This window comes from Hylobates moloch, unplaced genomic scaffold (assembly GCF_009828535.3).
Source record: "Hylobates moloch isolate HMO894 unplaced genomic scaffold, HMol_V3 SCAFFOLD_14, whole genome shotgun sequence".
NCBI classification, from domain to species: domain Eukaryota; kingdom Metazoa; phylum Chordata; class Mammalia; order Primates; family Hylobatidae; genus Hylobates; species Hylobates moloch.
Window position 1 is genome coordinate 95,248,763 of NW_026652289.1, and position 20,938 is coordinate 95,269,700.

At 43.8% G+C, this 20,938-nt stretch overlaps 1 protein-coding gene across 5 annotated transcripts in view; it reads right to left on the reverse strand.

Moving 5' to 3' along the window:
* TNFAIP8L3 (TNF alpha induced protein 8 like 3) overlaps positions 1–20,938 on the reverse strand; it is a 48,429-nt gene that overhangs the window by 6,792 nt on the left and 20,699 nt on the right. The window contains exons 1-2 of one of the 5 annotated variants that reach the window (XR_009209849.1): positions 6,754–6,875; positions 4,675–4,891 (exon numbers count right to left, since the gene is read on the reverse strand). The exons of 2 other annotated variants lie outside the window; for them this stretch is intronic. Coding sequence is in view for 2 of the 3 variants with exons in the window: in XM_058427978.1 (XP_058283961.1) it covers positions 13,800–13,893 (94 nt within the window). In the remaining variant the exon portion in view is untranslated. Of the gene's footprint in view, positions 1–4,674; positions 4,892–6,753; positions 6,876–13,799; positions 13,966–20,938 lie in introns of those variants that run through there. 2 more of the 5 variants (XM_058427978.1, XM_058427979.1) reach the window with 2 other exon arrangements.

Sequence of the window (20,938 nt, forward strand, 5' to 3'; positions counted from 1 at the left end):
TGGGACAAGTTGGTGATCTATTCCTGAGCTACTAGTGATGTATATTTATCATATGAAGAACGAGAAGTAACAAAGATACAACTTAAGAGTGGAGGAAGATTATACCATTTAAGAAGCTTCTATCTCAGCAGGGAAACTGAGTACCTACCCATCTTGCCACATTTACCACCTGCTCTACCTGCTTTTTAATTCTAGAGCCAACCTTTTGTCCCTTTTAGACCAAGGTCCCTTTGTCCCTTGTTTTCTCTGCAATTATTGAGCATTTACTCTTAGTTTGGCTATGTAGCAAGTGCTATGAGGAAATCCCGAGAAAAGTATTCAGTTAGGTCTTGCTCTGAATATGATCCTGCAATGAGGCCAGATATAGACAATGAATCAAAATACAGAAACATGTGAAACAGCCCACATTGGCATGAGTGAGAATAGCTGGGGTAAAGTCCATGGGCTCTGAAGGTGGATTTGCACGTAGGTAGGGACAGCTATGATGTTAGGAAGTGGTTTCTGAAGTCATGGATATAGGCCAGTATTTTTCCCCAAGTCACAAAGTCCCTGGGTGTTTTCCCTGATAAGCTTCCAGCCATCTATCTTGTATAAGAATTTATTATTTACCTGCAAGTAATTTGGGGTGCAAACTTCTACAGTGAGGGCTCAGGAGGGTCACCGGGATAGCATCTCTGAAGCTTTAAAGATCAAAAGTGTCATGTAGAGGAACCCAAATGTTATGGACCGCCAAAATTACCAGGAAGGCTTTAAGAAAAGACAACAACCAAGTAGATTTCCATACTCTACCCCAAATTGTTACAAGCTCCCTAAGTGATTCTGACATGATGAATGTAGGACCCATGATTTATAACAGTGTCCTCCAACATGTATCCTATAGAGAACTTGTCCTGTTAGATGCTCCAGGAAAGAAAGTCTTGAGGTCAGTTAAAAGAGTTTGTAGATGACAATATATCATGGTTTGCTTTTGATGGTTCACCAAAACAGGTAGCTTATTAAGGCTTTGAGAAGTCCTACAGTAAAGATACCTGCATAGTTTTGTTTAGTCCACCACTTCTCAAATTTACTGGACATATACATATACATATGAATATATATATACGTATATGACATATATATATCACATTCTCTGGTATGCATTATAGGAAATACTGGGATAGGATTGAGAGAAATAAAATCAAGACACTGGTCAACAGAACACTTTCACAACTCTCAGAGCTTAATGGGGAAGCTGGGGAGATACCATTGTTTCCAACATGCATACATAATGTTACAAATGATTTAGGGGAGAGAGAGGGCACTGAGGAAGCAGTCCCATTTAGAAGACTTTTTGCACATGGAAATCTTGGCCTTGCTTTCAACCATACTTCTGCCTCAGCCTTCTGCACAGGGTGCCTATTGGTGACCCACCAAGGAGGAACACTGCAGGCTGAGAGAAAGAGCATGAGCTAAGCTTTGGGAGTCAAGGTCACGAGTGTGCTTGGGATATTTGGGAAACAGGCCTAACTAGTGGACCATGTTTATTAATGGGGAAACACTAAAAGATGGAGGATGGGTCTTGGTAAAAACTTCTCTTTCTGTATACAAGCCCTAGGAAAGCTCTTTTGGCCAGGGATAATTCTTTTAACCATGTTTGAACAAAAGTTCCCATTTTCCAGGCATGAAAGGTAATGGATTGTTTATAGTACCTCAGAATCTCTGAGAATAGACATAAAAATGTGATTATGTAGCGATAGCAAATTCATCCTGGTAGAAAGACAGGGGGCTTCCTTAAACCAAGATTGATAGAAGAGCTCAATCAAAGATAATATGAAGGCTCTGAGAATAAGGACCCTTCGATCATTTACAAGAAAGGAAACACACCAGGACTATGTTGGGAGAATGGTGTGACAATGGCAGTGAGCTAGTTTGGAGAGAGAAAGTGAAAGATAATTTAAGGGGGGAACTTCATGGCATGGAAAAGTGCTGGGGCCAGTCTGAGCTGCTGCTTTTATAAATGATGTTCAGCCGGAGTACAAGTGATGTTTCCATGTTTCTAGAAAACACTAAGCTCTCCCAGATGGTGAAATGCCAAGCTAATGGTGATAAACAACAGGAAGATCTTTACCAAGCTGGGTGAGTGGGCAGAAGAGCTTCAGCATGGTAAGAACAAGGTAATAAATTTTGGGAAAAATAAAGTAAATGATGGTTATAAAAGATGACAGGCTCTGAGCTCTCAGCTACAGCCCAGAAAAGGGGCTCTGAGCATCACTCCAGGATGTGGGAGTGGACAGGGTGAGGGGACAGCTATTCTCCCCTCTTTTTCACAGGACTTGGAAACTTCTCTAAGGAGTGTGTGGAAAACTTGAATGTAAGTGTGGATAGCTGTGTAAAAATTATAAAATGGGAAATTATTTGTAATAGCCAGTGCACATCAGAATTACTTTATTTCTCTAAATAGCTTAAGATAATGGCAGGGAAGAGAATTAGCTAAAAATGTTAAGCAGAAGTTAAGAGTGAAGATGGTTCCCAGAAGAAAACAATCTGGAGTGCTTAATGGGCATCATCTGTCAAGGCAGGGGACCCAAAAGACAGGGAAGGTGGGAGGAAAGGCCCAAGGGATGGGGTAAGAGCCTTGGGCAGAGGGAGATTCCTGGTAGTCCAAGTTTCTGGCACTCAATCACTTACACTTAATTGTTAGGGGAAAAAAAACAAAAAATGAAAGAACTTCAAGCAAATCTCCTTAAGACGGATCAGGCTCACAAACTGCTTTGAACTTGAACTTTCTTTTCTTTTCTTTTTTTTGAGACAGAGTCTCGCTTTGTCGCCCAGGCTGGAGGGCAGTGGCACAATCTCAGCTCACTGCAACCTCCGCTTCCCACATTCAAGTGATTCTCCTGCCTCAGCCTCCCGAGTAGCTGGGACTACAGGTGCACACCACCATGCCTGGCTAATTTTTGTATTTTTAGTAGAGACAGAGTTTCAACATGTTGGCCAGGCTGGTCTACAAACTCCTGACCTCGTGATCTACCTGCCTCGGCCTCCCAAAGTGCTGGAATTACAGGTGTTGAGCCACAGCGTCTGGCCTGAACTTGAACTTTCATGATGAGCAAACACAGTTTATGCAGCCAGAAAAGCTGATTGAACCTGTCACATCTCTCATGCTCCATCTTTCACTACTGATAAGTGGCCAGGAGCGAGTGGTGAGAATGATGGCCTCCCCACCCCTTCCCGTCTCCTTTTCTGTTCTGTGGGTGAATGATGAGGAAGGTGTTTGCTGTAGGGGTGAGGCGTGGTGGTATGCAGGATGGGATATCCTTGATGATGATAAAATGCTTCCTCAAGAAGACACTGCCTCTGCTTTAGGTTTTGGTTGTCCCTAAGTAGCTGTGGGGGCAGGACCATTAAGGAACTTTAAGTAGTGTTTTGAAATGTGAACCTCATACAGTTGTGGTTTCCAGAGAGACTCACTGAGTTGTTGCATCTCTAGTGGATTCAAACTAGAAAACATTTTTCATCCCTTGTATAAAACTGTTGTTTGTATATTCCTAGAATTCTAAAGAAAGAACATGGAGCTGGAGGAGGTAGAATGAAATGAAAGCCTTAAGGGATGGTGGGGCCTTTGAGTTAGAGACAAGCAAAAAAACCTTGATCCTCCCCTCTCCCATGGAGAAATGATCAAAGCTTAGAAGCTCATGAAAAGTGCCTTTTATTGGTCCAGTTCCTTTCATACGTGAGAAAGGGTGGCACTTCTGAGGCTTACAAAAGGCATTTGGGAACACTTTAAAAGGCAATCCTGGTAAAACTTAGATGATTTAGAAGGGTTAGGGAATGGATTTTTCAGACTCAGGGTTAACTTCACAGCATATTCTTGAAGACTTCTTGGGTCTGGTCCCTTCCCTACCCTCCAGAGGAGCCACCTGCCTTGAAGACAGATACCCCGAGCTTACCCCTGCTTCTGGGAAGTCCTGAGGTCTCCCAAATTTCTACCACCTGCCACAGGAAGCAGGCAGCTTGTGGGACTCATGGGGGACACCGTGACTTAAAGGGTAGCAGCCTCCACTAGGCACCACTGGTGGGGTGCAAAAAATGGAACTCTTAGAACCTCTATTTAGGTTTCCTTTTTTGTAATGAGATAAATTAAGCTTTACTAATATTTAATACACAGACAGATTTGGGCCCCACTGTTGTGTGGCATTCTGAGGGATGAGGGAAAGATCCCCCACATGGGGTGGGGAGAGGTGCTTAGTCTATGCCTCACTTGTTTGTTCTCTTTCAGCAGTTTTGATTTATTTCAGCATATGTTTATGTGTGCTTGGTTAAACAGACTAACTGATTATATTATTTCATTCTAACTAAACTAGCCCTTGCAAAATAGCCCAGTGATTTCAAAAAATGCCTGAAAGAAACAAAACTGAGGACTGAAGATGAGCTGCTAATCATATAGGCACATGTGAACAGCAGGAAAACACAGAGTGGACAATTATCCTTCCTCTTGATAAGAGCTTTCCCGCAGCCCCACTTTAAGGGAAAAGTAATGATCTAATCAGATCTGACAAGAAATGGGCCATCGACATTTCAAAAATTTCTATGGGACAACTTGAAGAATGGATTTCAAACACTTTTACTTGCCTCGAGATATTTCCTGAAGGCAGTAGGAAGCCATAGCAATTAGAAAGATAGTTAAATGCTTTGTATTTAAAGATAGTTAAATGCCTCCTGTTTCTGATCTTTAGCTTGTCCTCTGGGTGACAGGGAGACAGCAGAGTAAGGAACAGCATGGGTGATTGCTGGGGTTCAGGGACGAGTCAAGGATGACGATGAGTTGTTTCTTCTAGCTTGAAAGACAGGTAGGGTGAAAGGATATAGAGGTGCCGCCAACTGAAATGGACATCTTGGAGGAGAAGCCAGCCTGTAGCGAAGATGAATTCATCCCTGAGTTCCAGGTACCCATGGGGCATCTGGGTGGAGATGGTGACACCACCCTGTCTAGCAGGACACTTCAAATCTCACCTGTCCTACCCTAGTCTTCCCATTTTCCCCTGCAAATCCTGTCCCTTTCCAGTAAGGAAGAGATGATGAAAAGACCCATCTTCCTGAAATAATTAGCCCACTAGAGATCTTGAGGGATAAGTGGGTTCTTCCTTCAAAATGCAAACACGTCTATTTAGCTGGTTAAAGTGGATTCTCTATTCACGTTAGTCAGCCACACTGTATCTCTCTTGGGAGTCTCTCTCCCCTTTGTCGTCCACCATCAAACCACTCCTCCTCTTTCTTTTTTTTTTTGCAAGACGGAGTCTTGCTCTGTTGCCCAGGCTGGAGTGCAGTGGCACGATCTCAGCTCACTGCAACCTCCGCCTCCCGGGTTCAAGCGATTCTCCTGCCTCAGCCTCCTGAGTAAGCTGAGATTACAGGTGCGTGCCATCACGCCTGGCTAATTTTTGTATTTTTAGTAGAGATGGAGTTTCACCAGGTTGGCCAGGTTGGTCTTGAACTCCTGACCTCATGATCTGCGCCCCCCTCGGCCTCCCAAAGTGCTGGGATTACAGGGGTGAGCCACTGCACCTGGCCTACCCCTCCTCTTTCATCAAGAGAATGAATTATTTAAAAATTAGGGTAGGGAGGGAGAGGCAGTCTGGGTGCAATAGGACGGGGGCAGAGGTTGGAAGGATGAAGGAGTGAATTACCGGAGACAACCAAATGCAGAACAGGGGTGCTGGTTCACCAGTCTTCACCCCCTCTGCCATGTGACCAGCTTTCCTGACTCCGGCTGTGGCTTAGGTGCCCCTGAGATCCTGCCTTTGGCTGGGGCCTGCTAACAGGCAGAGAGCTTTGGCTTTGCAGTTGGTAGCTGCTCAGTCCCAGAGATTCATTCATCCACAGGCTAGGAATGGGGATTTGTGTGTTTTGGGGGCACCAAACATGACAACATTTCCCAACTCTTTTGGACATTTTAAGGGTGCTGAATAAGAACATACAAAAGCATTGGCAGTCAAAACAGGACGCAATTTCAGATTGCTTCAGTGCCTTACATTGAATAATTACACTTGAAAAGCAGCATTTAATTGTCTTCAAGATGAAGACCTTTCCCCTACCCCGATTCCTGGGTCTTGAAGAGAAGAGAGATTGGCAGGAGGAGCTGTAAAACCTTTTAGCTCATTATCTCAGCTTGTTTTAGAGCCTCCAATCCACCACCCATCAGCACTGAGCAATCTGTAACTCAATTAATGGTAATGTCAGAGATAAGGACAACTGCTGAGTACAGATTATGCACATGAGGTGGTATATACCGTGTATCTGATCCTCACAACAATTCCTCAAGAGAGGGACTGTGAGTTCCATTTTATAGATGAGGAAACTGAGGCACAGTCAATTTAAGTAATTCACTGCAAGCTAAGTGGCTAGTAAGTAGCAAAGCTGCAGTTGGGCCCAAGTTCACCAGACACCAAAGCCTACAGTCTTTGCCTTCCTGTATCTGCCTTCGAAAAATTCCCCTTGGCTCCCTAATGACTGCGATTTCTCACTCATTTGAAACATTAAAGGCCTCAATTTGAATCTCCACCTACCTAGGGGAGTTGTATTTCATCACTTTTTTAAATACCAAAGGGACAGTCTTATGTGATAGAACATACTCATCAAGACTTGAAGATAGATGTAGCTTTCATTTTTAGAGGGAATTCTGTATATTTAAACAGTTACATATTGATGTTGCTTTTCATATTGATTTTATAGCCTGCTCTGAAAAGTGAATGAGTGTTTGATAATTTTACTTACCAGAGCTAACCGAAGCAGATACTTGTGAAGCCACTGGGGGGTAAATCATCTCCAAATCAACAGGTTAATTTTGGAGATCTCAGAGATATTTTTGGCTCTCTGCAGAAAAGTAACCATCACTAAAAACAACATCTACTTACATGATTTCTTTAAATGAAGCTTATTCATTCCCCCAAATCCCTTGCATCTAACAAATAACTAGTGTCTCTCTGAATGGCAGATCATATTCAGGCATAATAATAATAAAGTTAAAGTGCCCGCTCTTCCATGTGCTTTATGCACAGTTAAGCCATCATATTCTTGCAACAACTGTATGAAGTAGGCACTAATGTCAGCAATAGCAATAGATGCAGCATTTCACATCAAGGAAGCCAAGGCAAAGACAGATTAAGTAGCTTGCCTGAATCTAACATTTAGAAAGTGGCAGAGCTGGATTGGGCAGACTCTGCCCCAGAGTCTGCCTGAGTTCAGTGCTTCAGCCTGCCACAATGAGCTGCGATGCATGGGGTGATAAACATCAATTAGTTTAAATGTTTTCTGAATTATTGCCGACTTTAAGATGGAGATTGAGCAGTATTTTTCCCTCACAAGAATTAATTTTCTAAAAACCACTAAGTGTTTCAAATATATACATAATAGATAAAAATACGTAATACATAAAAACATATACATAAACATAAACAAAATAGAAGATAATTTAACAAACACTGTGTAGCCACCACCCAGATGGAACAATTCTTAATATTTTAAATATTAAGCATTTCAAACATATGGACAAAATAGAACATAATTTAACAAACACTGTGTGGTCACCACTCAGGTGGAAAAATTCTTGATATTTTACCCTCAAAGACAGGGAGAGGTAAAGCCCTCTTTGCTTTCAACTCCCTCTCTTCTGCTTCTAGCTCCCAGATCAAACTGCACTACAGAAGTTGTATTTTTGTTTCATCCATCCACGTTTTTATGCTTTTGTCTCGTTTCATAAGTATGCATGCATCAACATCATGTTTAAACTTCACACAGAAGGTGTCATACTACACAGATCCTTCTACAACTCTTTATTCCACATCCTGTTTTCAAGATTTATCTTGTTTAATCATTTAGTTGCTTATATAAATATATATCTTCAAGTTTCCTCCAGATGGACATTTAAGTTCTTTCCATTTTCTGTAAGGAAAAAAGTGTCTCCTTGTGTGCACACACACAACAGTCTCCTGGGGTCTACACCTAGAACCTGATTGCCAAGTCCTGCAGCAGCAAGGGCTGCCAATGGCTCTCCAGAGAGACTGCACTTATTTTCACTCCCAGCAGCAGTGTCTGAGTTCCTGTGGTTGCACTTCCTCATCAACACTTCAAATCATCCAACTTTTTAATTTTTGCCAATCTGATAGGTATAAAATGGTACCTTGTTTTAATATGCAGGTTCTTGATTGCTGGTGAGATTCAATATATTTGTGTTTATTGGGCGTTAAGGTTTTTCTCTTCTGCAAATTGCTTGTTCATATAATTTACTCATTTTTTCAGTTGAATTATATATATTTTTCTTTTTTGTATATTTTGCTATGATTCTAAGCCTCTGCTGATCACAGGGGTGGCAACTATCTCTTCCCAGTCTGTAGCATTACATTTTAACTTTATTATGGTGTCTTTAGTCATACAGAAAGCTATTTTTTTTTTTTAGACGGAGTTTGACTCTTGTTGCCCAGGCTGGAGTGCAATAGCACAATCTCGGCTCACCGCAACCTCTGCTTCCCGGGTTCAAGTGATTCTCTTGCTGCAGCCTCCCGAGTAGCTGGGATTACAGGCATGTACCACCACGCCCGGCTAATTGTGTATTTTTAGTACAGAGGGGGTTTCTCCATGTTGGTCAGGCTGATCTCGAACTCCTGATCTCAGGTGATCCGCCTCCTCTTGGCCTCCCAAAGTGCTGGGATTATAGTCGTGAGCCACCGCGCCCGGCCAGAAATCTAAAATTTTAATAGTTTAATTTATCAATCGTTTCCTTGATGGTTGGTGGTTTCTGTATCTCATTTTAAAAATTCTTCTCTTGCCATGAGGTGATAAAAGATAATCATATATTTTCCAGAGGTTTAAAGGTTTTGTTTTTCACATTTAGGTCTTTAATCAATCTGAAAATTATCTGTACATATTGCATGAGGTTGGGAATCTTTTTCTCCCCACAATTTATTCTATTTATTGAATAGTTCATACTTCTGCTACCTATCTGGTAGGCCTCTTCTTTTCATATCAGGTTTCTATATTGCATAGATCTGTTTTTGAGTTTTTTACTCTGTTCCATTGGTCTATTTCAGTACAAAAACCAAGTTTTCTTAATATAACTCATAAGTCATGATAGACCAAAGGGAAGTGCCCCCCGCCCACCCTCACTTTATTCTGCTTAGAAACTGTCTTGATTATTCTTGCCTTTATTCTTCCATAGGAATTTTAGGATCACATGATCAAATGCCATGAGCACTCTACGTTAATCTGAAGTAAACTGGTATCTTTTTTTTTTTTTCTTGAGACAGAATTTTGCTCTTGTTGCCCAGGCTGGAGTGCAATGGTGCAATCTCGACTCACTGCAACCTCCACCTCCCGGGTTCAAGCGATTCTCCTACCTCAGCCTCCCGAGTAGCTGGGATTACAGGCATGCGCCACCATGCCTGCCTAATTTTGTATTTTTAGTAGAGATGGGGTTTCTCCATGTTGGTCAGGCTGGTCTCAAACTCCCGACCTCAGGTGATCTGCCTGCCTTGGCCTCCCAAAGTGCTGGGATTAGAGGCGTGAGCCACCACGCCCGGCCTAAACTGGTATCTTTATGATACTGAATCTTCCTCTCCATTAACATGACATGTCTCTCCATTTAGTCATATCTCCTTCTGTGTCCTTCAATTGTTTACAGTCATCTCCATAAATCTTTTGCATCTATCTTTCATTAGATTTACTTCTAGCTACCTTATAGTTTTGGTTGCTGCTGTTAATTTTTTTCTATTACAGTTTCTAAATGGTTATTAATGATGCATAGGAACCCAACTGATCCCTGTATACTTATCTTCAATTGAGACATTTTGCTGAGCTCTGTTATGAGTTCTAATATATTTTATATAGCATCTCTTGGACTTTTTAATGTAGACAACATTGCCTACACAAAATGATTGTTTTCTTTGACCCCCTATTTCTTTTTCCTGCTTTATAACACCGGTAGAAACATCCAGCATAGTGTTGAATAGCATTACGTGGCATCCTGATCTTGTTCCTAACTTTAACAGGATTGTCTCTAAAATTTCCCTGAGTATGCAATGTTTGCTGTGGGTTTTGATGGATACCCCTTATCAAGTTATCTTCCTTTTATTCCTATTTTGCTAAGGCATTGTTTGCTTTTAAGTAGAAATGTATCCAATTTTAGCAAACACTTTCTTTGTATCCACTGAGATGATCATATAATTTATCTTATGATATGTAAATTTAACCAATTATTCAAAGACTTTTTGATTTAAATCATCATTGTATTCCCAGGATAAGCCCTACTTGGTCATGACGCATATGTATTTACTATACTGGTGAATTCTACTAGTAAATATTGCATTTTGCAACTAAACTCAAAAGTGAGATTAGTCTATAACATTTTCATAGTACTATCTTTGTCAAATTTTGATGTCAGAGAAGACTAGTCCCATAAAACAGATTGAGTAGCTTTCCTTCTTTTTCTGTGTCTGAGAGTGTTTATGTAAGGTGGGGATTAACTGTTTTTTGACAGTTTTAGTAAAACTCGCCTGCATTTCACTCGACATTCTGAGGATATCTTTCCATGACAACAAATGTACTACATCATTGTTTTTTGACAATAGCACATGCCACCATTTTCTCTACTGTTCCCCTCTTGGTAGGTTTCAAACTGTTTCCAGTTTTTGCTATGAAGTATCTGCAGAAAGTAACAACCTAGCAGCAGGCTGCCTGTTGGGGAAAAGGGTGCCTATTGCCACATGGTAGGATTCCCTTCTAATGCTCCTTCCTAAGTAACAAAGTAACAGGAGACACTGAAGAGGAGCTCCACGAACAGACCTCTCTGGCTCTGCTCACAGGATCCCATTCCTCCTACCAGAGGCCTGCTTGCCCAATTCAAAGCCAAAAGGAAGCTCAACCCTTCACAAAAATGGTTTTGCCCTAACCCAACTGGCTGAAATAGTCAGGATGACAGCCCAACAGTACCAGAAATCAAGCCAGCTCTCCCTAAGGGTGCTGCCCTGGCTGCCAGCCATGCCCTGACTCTCTTGTGCCATAGCTGAATCCAGTGGACCCTCGCCCAGGTGGAAGAGGCACAGCTGACAGGTTGTTTGTTGCAGCTGAAGGTCCCCTCCCACCATAAGCCCCTGGCCAACCCTTAATGTCCCTCTTGTCAGGGAAGCTGGCCCTCACACCCAGCTCAGTGGGTAGCCCTGTTCTTGTGCTGCACTGCGACTGGCCATCCACTTTCCACATCCGGTGCTGAGTTCTTAGGGACTGATGCTCAGAAGACCTGTGAATCCCCATAAGCAGAACTGCCTACTACGTAGAAGTTGCTCAGTATATGTCTTGTATATATGTCTCAGTAAATGAATGACTGATGAGTGATTTTAGCGTGTTTGATCTTGTTCTTTGAGGCTCAGATTCTAGCAGTTCAGGACCCACACCTGGAAGGAGGTGCATATTCACAATGTGCAGGTAGAACTGAATGTACTCAAACGCCTTCTGAACTAAGCACAAGGTCCACCCTTTGCCTTTCATACAGAGCTATCTGCTTGGCCCACTTGGGTTCTGCCTGTCTTTGACCCAACAACAGCAGCATCACCTGGGGGCCAGATGGATCGCCCACCACGCTCTCAGTGTTCAGTTCCAGCAGTAAACCCTTTCTCCATGGCAGCAGCACCCCTCCTTCCTGCCACCCCTGGAGCCTCCCCATTTACGCCCCTTCACACTCATGAGCTATTTTAATATACTCAGGAGCTGTCGGGCTTGGAATAGCACAGTCCACGTTCTGTCTCTCTGGGTAATCCTCTCTCTCTGCTGGCAGCTCCCAAACTTTCTCCACCACGGCAGGCACCCAAGAACTCAGACTCAGAACACCAGACTGCTAACAAGGACACCAGTAGGATGCCACATTCAGAGCCACGGGAGCATGCCAACACCGTAATATGTGAAATTAGTAAACAGTCTAATGCAATAAAAATGTCAGTCTTTGGAATGCTGTAATTTTTGGAGTATGGATGCAGAACCTAAAATGCAAAACAATAAAATGGAACAAACTCCAGTCTATCTTGGAAAAAAGAAACAAAACATGGCCTGCGACAGTGGACTGAGGCTACTGGAAGGTGCCCTAATTAATTAATGTAGTAACATGTAAACCCTCAGCTTAGTGAGCTTAACAACAACTAGACAAACTGTTAGCTGTACTTGAGAGGTCAGAACACACGAGGGAGAAGAAACCAGAAGGTACTTCTGGATGGGAGATGATTTGGCAGACAGCATTACGGCTTCCTCAATGTTCTACTTGATTTTTTTTTAGTGAAATATGAATCCTGAACAATGACATTTTTGGATTTCAGTCAATCTGAATGCAGAACAGCAGGAAAGGGACATGTAATATATTGCTTATAATCTCCCTTACATATATTCTGTAGTAAAACTGGTTTTGTTTACGGATTTAAGACAAGTCAAGCCACATTTTTAATATCTGCTGGTGACATGGTCAATATCTGGCCTGTGGAATGACAGTGTTGAGGGATGTTGTTAGCAGATGGGAGGTGGGATGACACCCGCAAGAGCTCCTGAGGTTGGGCTTCTAAGCTCTGCTGGGACCGCTACTGTGATGGAACCACTCTGAGTCCAGGGGGAATCCCATTCACATCACGTAACGGGAGGGGCCAACTAGCTGTGGAGGCTTAACTTCCTGGAAGTTTCTCAGAAATGTGACTTTCTCTCAGGCTTCCTTTCTAAATTAAACTCTAAGGCCACAAATGGCTCAGAATAGAATTTTTTATACTTCATGGTAACGTAAAGAAGTACCACCAAAAGGTTTCACTGTTTTCCAACCAAATCACCAGGTGTGTTCACTCAAAGATGCTGAGAATGGCTGTCCTGTACAATCAAGATGCCAGGGTGTATCCATGGAGTAGCTAGCTCCTCGGATACAGGGAAAACGAGAAAGCCCAGTCCTGGTCCTGACTTTTGCCACTGAGCCGGCAGCAGGAAGTGGAAGACAGAGCCCGGCCTCCAGCCCTGCCCTGCCCCTGCTACCCCCAGTGCACTCACTGTGTGCCATGGGCCCATCTCTTTAACTGATGGTTTCTGGGTGTTAAATGAGAAAGCAGACTAGAAGATTCTGCTAATTTGCTTTCTCTTCTCAATTTAATAGTAACCCCTTAAGTATGATAAGTTGAATTTTTGTCATCATCTGGGCACGCATCAGATGTGCGTTGATGCCTGTGGAGGGGTCCTCCGCGTTCCTCCTCTCCCGTGCTGGATTACAGCCGCCCCCCATTCTGCTCCCGCCATTCTTCGTAAATGGAATCCTCCTGCTTCCTTCTCACTCTGTAACACCTGGGGCATCGACCTTGGAGCCTCCAGCTTTCCCTGTCTGTGGCTTCCCTCCAAAATGCTGCTCCCTCCCCTGTTTTCCTGGGGCCCTTGACTCCTCCATTAGACCTCAGCCTCCTGTCAGTCCTTGGCCTGTGCTCGCCACAGAGCGTGCGGTCAGCAGGCGTCATGCTGGCTCTCCCCAAGGCCTCTTCCTGTGTTGGCCTCAGTGCCCACAGACCAAACCACAGACTGCCAGGCCCCCAGGCCCCTGGCCCCGGCAGGCCGCCCTGTGCTGACGTAGCTGTGGGTGGGACTCGTGTCCGAAACCTCAAGGCCAGCTCTTCCCGCTGGTCCCACATCCCAGCTGCCCCGCCTGTCTCCTCAGCCTCTCATCCCGCTCTGCTCAGCGCAACTCCTCCCTAAGCCAAGCACGCCCTGCTGCCCACCCCGCTCCCATCTTCTGCAAGGGGTCCTAGTCAAGGAACCTCCACCTGGCTTCAATTGTTTGTTCCCTGGCAGTTCCGAGAGGGGAGACCTTTGACAGAGACAGGAGACAGCCAAGGGGTCCCTTGCAAAACATCCCATTCAAGCCTAAAACAGCCTGAAAGCTGAAAGACCCGACTGCCGGTCCCATATGAAACCCGCAACCCAGAGGGAGAACAGCCCCTCTCTGCCCGCCCTTCCCCGACAGCTTCCCGCTTAATAATGCGCACATGCGCACTGGGGGAATAGGGGCGGAGCCTCGGGATTTCGCGCCTTTGGCAGGGGGAGGAGCCTGGCCTCTTCAGCTCGAGTGTGCTGGCCTGGAATTCAGTCTGTGAGGTGGAAGCCTGTTAGCAGGACCTCTTATTTTTTTCTCTGAGAGCTTTCTTTTAATAAATTCTGCTCCCCTCACCTTTCAATGTGTCTGCGGGCCTCATCTTTCCTGGTCATGTGACAAGAACCCCGTTTTAGCTGAACTAAGGAGAAAAAACTTCTTCATCACCTTAACCGTCCTGTTCACCGTGGCGTCCCTGACATGTGCTAGGAACTCAATAATATACATTTAAACCTCAAAAAATAAATAGCGATTGGGCAGCCCCGGAAGAGGCCTGAGGAGGGAATGGCCACGGCAGGACAGAGGAGCTGTGGTTTTTTTCTTCCCTGGCTTTCACCACAGACTCAATGGTAACTGCTCTCACCAAGGTCACCAAATAATCTTGTAATTGGCCCTGAGGAGTGTTTGGAAACACGGGAGGGCATTTTCGGTTGTCACACATATAAGTGGGGGCGGGGGGTTCTAAAGACTGTTTCCGGGGGGCAGATATGCTAACTACTTGTAATCCTGGAACGCCGAGGGCACCCCTGATACACACGGCTTACCTGGCCACCAGCAGGAGGGGACCCTCTGTTGGTCTTGCTTTCCTAGCCCCACCTCTTCTGGCCCTCGTTAGCCTCCTCCAGGCCTCCTCCTCCTCTGTCTATGCCTCATGTCTGGGTGTCCTCCGGAGCTCACTCAGGGTCCTCTTCTCTCGCTAGACACTTCCCAAGTGTGAGCTGCCACCCCTGTCCCATGGACTGACCCCTGCCCCATATGTTCCCCAGTTCAGGGGACTCTCCCATCCATAACTGCTTGCCTGACCGCTCCCCCTCCACATTCAACATTTCTCTCAGCTCCTTTCTCCAACCCTCCTGAAGTCCTCTCCTTGTATTATACGTGACTCTGCCACCGGCCTGTGTCCAGACAAGAACCTGGGGACCATCCTTGTCTTATTTCTCTCCCTCACCCCCCATATCTAATGAGGCCTCCGACTGTCTACTCAGCTTCTGTAATATCTTTAAATGCACCTGCCTTCCTCTGCCTCTCTTTCGCTACCTCATGGTTTCTTCCCCGAATGCTTGTCTGTCTCCTTGCTCATCTCTTTACCCCAGCTACCGTTCTATTTTCCACACCAGGCTGACAGCAGGCTTCGAGGATGCTGCTCCTCTGGAAAAGGCCTCGAGGGGATTCCCATAACCTTCAAGACAGAGCCCAGACAACTCTTTAGCATGGCACACCAGGCCACTGAACTGACATCTGTCTTCTCTTTATCCTCTACAAACCCTAAGCTCCTGGCTCCAGGCCACAGGCAGGTCTCACCTGCACCAGGCCTGGGTCCCCTTGCACCTCTGCATTTTCTATTCCTGTGCTGGGACACTGACCTCTTACTCTCTTCCCAGCCCAATTCCTGCTTAGCTTCCAGGGCTCTATTTGAATGACTTCTGACTTCTAGGCAATTTCTTTTTGCAATCACCTGCCCTGTCACTTATCACCTTGTGGAGCAATCAATCATCCACTAGCTAGATGAGGAATTTTATCACCCACTGGTCTGTGAACTCCTTGAGGGCAGGGACCAAGGCTTATTTATCTGGGCAACTGTAGCCAGGGACTGAAACAGAGAATGTTCATTGCTTGAATGCATGGCTCTCACTCTTGACATTTTATTGAAATGCATTCACACTCATGTCAGGAACAATAATGATAATGAGAGCTGGCATGTCCTCCCACCAGGGGCCTGAGACACTCCCACCTGGGAATGGTTGCCACATCACTCACCAGGTTGCTCTGTCACTTCTTTTCTTTTTATTAAGAAAATTATTTTCAAATTATTACAGGGTACAATTATTTAAAAAGTCAAATCAGACTGAGCATGGTGGCTCATGCCTATAATCTCAGCACTTTGGAGGCCAACATGGGAGGTTCACTTGAGGCTAGGAATTCGAGGCTGCAGTGAGCTATGATCGTGCCACTGCACTCTGCACTCCAGCCTGGGTGACAGAGCAAGACTCTGTCTCAAAAAAAAAAGAAAGAAAAAGAAAAGTCATTCCACAAGGGAGGCTTATAACATAATGTAGCATCCCCAGCACACCTCTGATGCTAGCTACTTACAGACAAAATACTTTAAACTATTTTAGCTGTTTCAATGAATAATTACCTCTCTATATTTAAATTACATGCTTACACTGTTAATTCTTGATTTTATTTGCTTTTAACTTTCTACTACAGAAGGTGAAAACTTAGCTTTCTTTCCCATTCATTTCTCCTTCCACCTTCCAATTTGCTTCTCTTTCAACATTTGGTTAAATCAAACTTCAGCGATGACATTACTATGACTTAGCTATCATTCATAGCCGAGTTGTGTAGTGTCCTATGACTTCCATGCCTGCATTTCCTTTCTTATTCATCTTGCTTTCCCAGGAGTTAAACACTACTTTTTAATCTCCTGGTTAGTTTTTTATCTGTCTAGTGCCAATTCATTCCTAAAGTTCCTAGCAGAATAGAAAGTTCTTCTCAATAGGTTCAAACACATCAACTAATCAACTGCTTCCATTTTTTTTTCTTGGAGATATCTCTGGCAGCCCTCTGTCCCCCAACTCAAGTCTGGGCATGTTTCTCTTGATGCCTGACACACGCAGTCATCCTGGGTCCTCTCTTCACTCTTTACCCCTTCTCTCCTGTGTCCATCTCCTGTTTCTTGGATCTCACAACTCCTTTTTCTTAATTTGGTCCTCGATTCAGTGGAGCACTTGGTCCAGCACAGGCATCGGCAAACTGCCTTAAAGAGCCAGAGAGTAAAGGAGAAAAAGGCAAAATAGAGGATATTGTGTAGAAAACCATGTAAGGTGTAAATAACCATGTAAGGTGTACTTAAAAATGTACACACAAAAACAGGTGGCAGGCCAGATTTGGCCTGGGGGCCTCAGTTGGCTGCCGCCTGAGTAAGCAGCTATCTCAGGAAGAGGACATGATAGTCATTTTTTGGTATCTAACATATCATACAATGACTTTATTCCAACTGCACGCTTGATGGATGGTTTGCCTTGGTCTAGAGCTCTATGTTGGAAATCATTTGTCTTGAGAATTCAAAGGCAGGGCATCATTGTTGTCTAAAGTTCAGTGTTGCTATTTAGAAAACTAATATACCTTGGTAAGGGCCTGTTTTTTTCTCTCTGGAAGCTTTTAAGATTTTTGCTTCGTGACTCGACTCCAGGAATGGCCATAAGACTTGGATTTTTCACTGCCTTAGTCCCTCTAACACTCAGGAGGGCTTGTGGGGGTGGGTGGGGGCCCAAGGCAGAGAAAACAGAGAGGAGCATCTGGGCCTGAGATGGGCTAGGGAAGGGAAGACATCCCAGGTGAGGCAGAGAGCTGGGACCAGGGAGATGGGGAGGACAGGGTGAGGTCAGGAGGAGATATTGAGCTTCTGGAGTGTGGACAAGATGGGTAGGGCCCATGGGGGAGCCCAGCTTTTCTGGAAGTTTTAGATTCTTTGAGCTTAAGAGAGGCTACCCTCCAAGGTGGAGGGCCCAAGAAAGCTGGGGCAGCCATGACGGGACTCAGTGACTCATGAGAGAATGGACTTGTCCTACAGCACTCCTATCATGTGCCCCATGATTCCCTGAACCACTGACCAGCTGCTCTTGGCCCTCACCTGGCCTTGATTCCACCTGTGTGCTGTCTTAGCACCAACCTCCACCCTCTTCACACACTGCTCAGACCTCAGCCACTCTCATTGGGTTATGACAATTTGGCAGAGCTATTTTTTACTTAGTTTGTTTTTTAACAACAACACAACAGAAAACAAAACAAAACACTAAGAATGGGTGGAAACAGGACTCCTCATCCATTCCCTGAGTCTCGGCACATCACTGACCTCCCTCCCAGGATGAGGAGAAATCCTGGGTAGGGGTGGTTGGTAGCAGCCCTTGTGCTTACCATGCCTGCTGGTCTTAGGATGAGCTATCCATCATTTTGGGCACAATGCTCCCTTTGTCCAACAATTTGCTCCTATCTCAATCATTCTCCCTCTCATATTCCCTGATCTCTCCTTTTAAAATTGCAGTGGTCATAGTTACTCACTTGCAAATAATAAGAAAAGATGGCTAGATGGTCCCTTCATAAAGGCACTAAATAAGGGAACTTTCCTGCTTTCAACTTGAAAACTAAGAAAGAGTGATTTTTTTTTTTTTTTTTTTTAAATAAGGGGAGTTTTCTGGAAGGGTGAAAAAGCATAGTCAACATAGAGTCATGAGTGACTTGATGGGGCTACGTTCTCAGAAATGCATTATTAGGGGATTTTGTCATTGTGTGAACATCATACGGTGTACTTATACAAACCTAGATGGTCAAGCCCACTACCACCTAGGCTATATGGTACAGCCTTTTGCTTCTAGGCTACAAACTTGTACCGCATGTTACTGTACTGAATAGTGTAGGCACCTGTAACACAATGGTATTTGTATATCTAAACATGTATAAGGTACAGTAAAAATGCAGTATAAAAGATAAAAAATGGTTCACTTCTTTAAGGCACTTAGCATGAATAGAACTTGCAGGACTGGAAGTTGTTCCAGGTGAGTCAGTGAATGAGTGGAGAGTGAATGTGGAGGCCCAGGACATGACTGTACACTACTATAGACTTCATCAACACTGTACACCTAGGCTACACTAATCTTATAAAAAATCTTTTTCTTTCTTCAGTGATAAATTACCCTTAGCTTACTGAAACTTCTTTACTTTATAAACTTTAAATTTTTAAAAACTTTTTGACTTTTGTAGTAACAGCTTAAAACACAAGCACATTGTATAGCTGTACAAAAATTATTTTTTCCTTTATATCTTTATTCTATAAGATTTTTTCTATAAATTTTTTTTTTTTTTTTACTTTTTAAACTTTTTTGTTAAAAACTAAGAAAAACACATACATTAGTCTCTGCTGACAAAGGGTCAAGATCGTCAAAACATCCTCAGGTGCAAGGAATTTTCAGCTCCATTGTAAGCCTAGGGACTACTATCACGTCCAAAATATCATTACACGGCACCTGACTGTATAATTTTATACCTGAAAAGGAGTAAGGATAAATCATTTTTCATAATATAAACCAAGAAAGTAAATAAAGATAGACAAAATCCTGGCTGATGGGGAATACCAACTATTAAGGGTGACTGGGGCTAATTTAAAACTGGGTTAAAAATTCTGTTAAATGTGAATCTAAATGGTGGGCACTTCCTTTTCTGGAAGCTTCCTGACTGGGCTCCCTCTGCTTGGGAGGCTAGAGGGGAGTAAGGAATTCTGGGGCCACCGTATGATCTCTTATTTTTAGCTTCAAGATGCACAAGGAATCTTCAATTAAATTTCAGTCTAATTCCTTCAGAAATAGATTCACATTATATTTAATATCACACCACTCCTCAATAATAAATTTTTTTGGAATGATGGACTAACGGTGGTGGTGGCAGACCAATACCTCCTAAAAGCTAACAATCCTGTTATAACAGACTTTTAAATGTCCTTGTTTCCCCCTCTAATTTAAGAAGTAATAAAAACACAAAATTAATATAGGTGAATGAAAATGTGGGAAGTGAATGTCACTCATATCTGGAATAGAGGTCAAGGACAGAGGAAGGGTTGCAGAGGGCATGCGGGTCAGAGCTGCCAGGTGGACCCCCTGCCAGCCAGCAAGCAGCAGCGATGCTGAGTTTCAAGACAGCCAAGATGGCTGAGTCCACAGGCTCACCCATGGGTGCATTTAGACTGGGATGCTGCAGTGCCCTCGGCCAGTCTGTAGGCCTCATATTTTCAAGCTCGTTAACTATTCTGACCCTCTGTTCATGGCATGGAGGCCCACAAAGGCTAGGCTAGGTGGGCTCAGAGCAGGAGGTGGTAATGGGGGTGGAGGCACCAGAGAAAGCAAGGGCTGAGGCTAGGGCAGGGGGTGAACAGGGCAGAAGGCTGGATCACCCCAGGCAGGGGGCTGGGCAGAGCCAGTGAGGGGGGCCACAGAGGACTGGAACACAGGGAATTGATGGAAGAGCAAATTTCAAGGGAGAGGACGGAGGTGGCCTGGGACAAGCCTGCAGGAGGATGAGCTGGGGAACAGGCACTGCAGCTCACTTGGCTATTGTTTATAAAAGCAAATTACCAGCTGAAAGCTGCATGTACTCACTGAAGACATATCTGGAAGACTACAAAGAAGACAATTAAAATTACCTATGCACTCATCACAGAGTGGTTTATTTTGCTCAAGCATTAACAAAGAATCTCAAGTGTTTATGTGTGTGAATGTGAGGGGAGATTTCTCTCCCTCTCCATATACGAAGGGGTAGATGTATAGGGGTGTGTGTGTGTGTGTGTGTGTGTGTGTGTGTGTGTGTATGCACATTTATGTATATACGTACATACAGAAAAACAGGGATCACAGATTATTGAGCCTTCTTTGACAATGTTATAATGTGAACATTTCCCTATATCATCAAATGTTTTTCAAATTAACTTTTCTTAACATCTGAATAATATCCCACTGTGTGGAAATGTCATTATGTATTTAATCATTCCATAAATATTTGACTGAATATTCAAGTTGTTTATTTAGGTTTGTTTCTGCCCCCGCCCTGGGCAGTTTTAAATAGCAAAAATCTGCCACTTACTTTATGATTGGGATAATTTAATCTCTCTGCATCTGTTTCTTCATCTGTAAACTAGGAATGATAATACCTGCTTTACCCACGTCATGGTTTTGCTATGAGAACATGTGTGGAAGAGTTTTCACTGTTCTATGATTTCACAGTCTTTTAACTTTGAGTGACTTAGTGGCTGTCAAGGCCACCAGC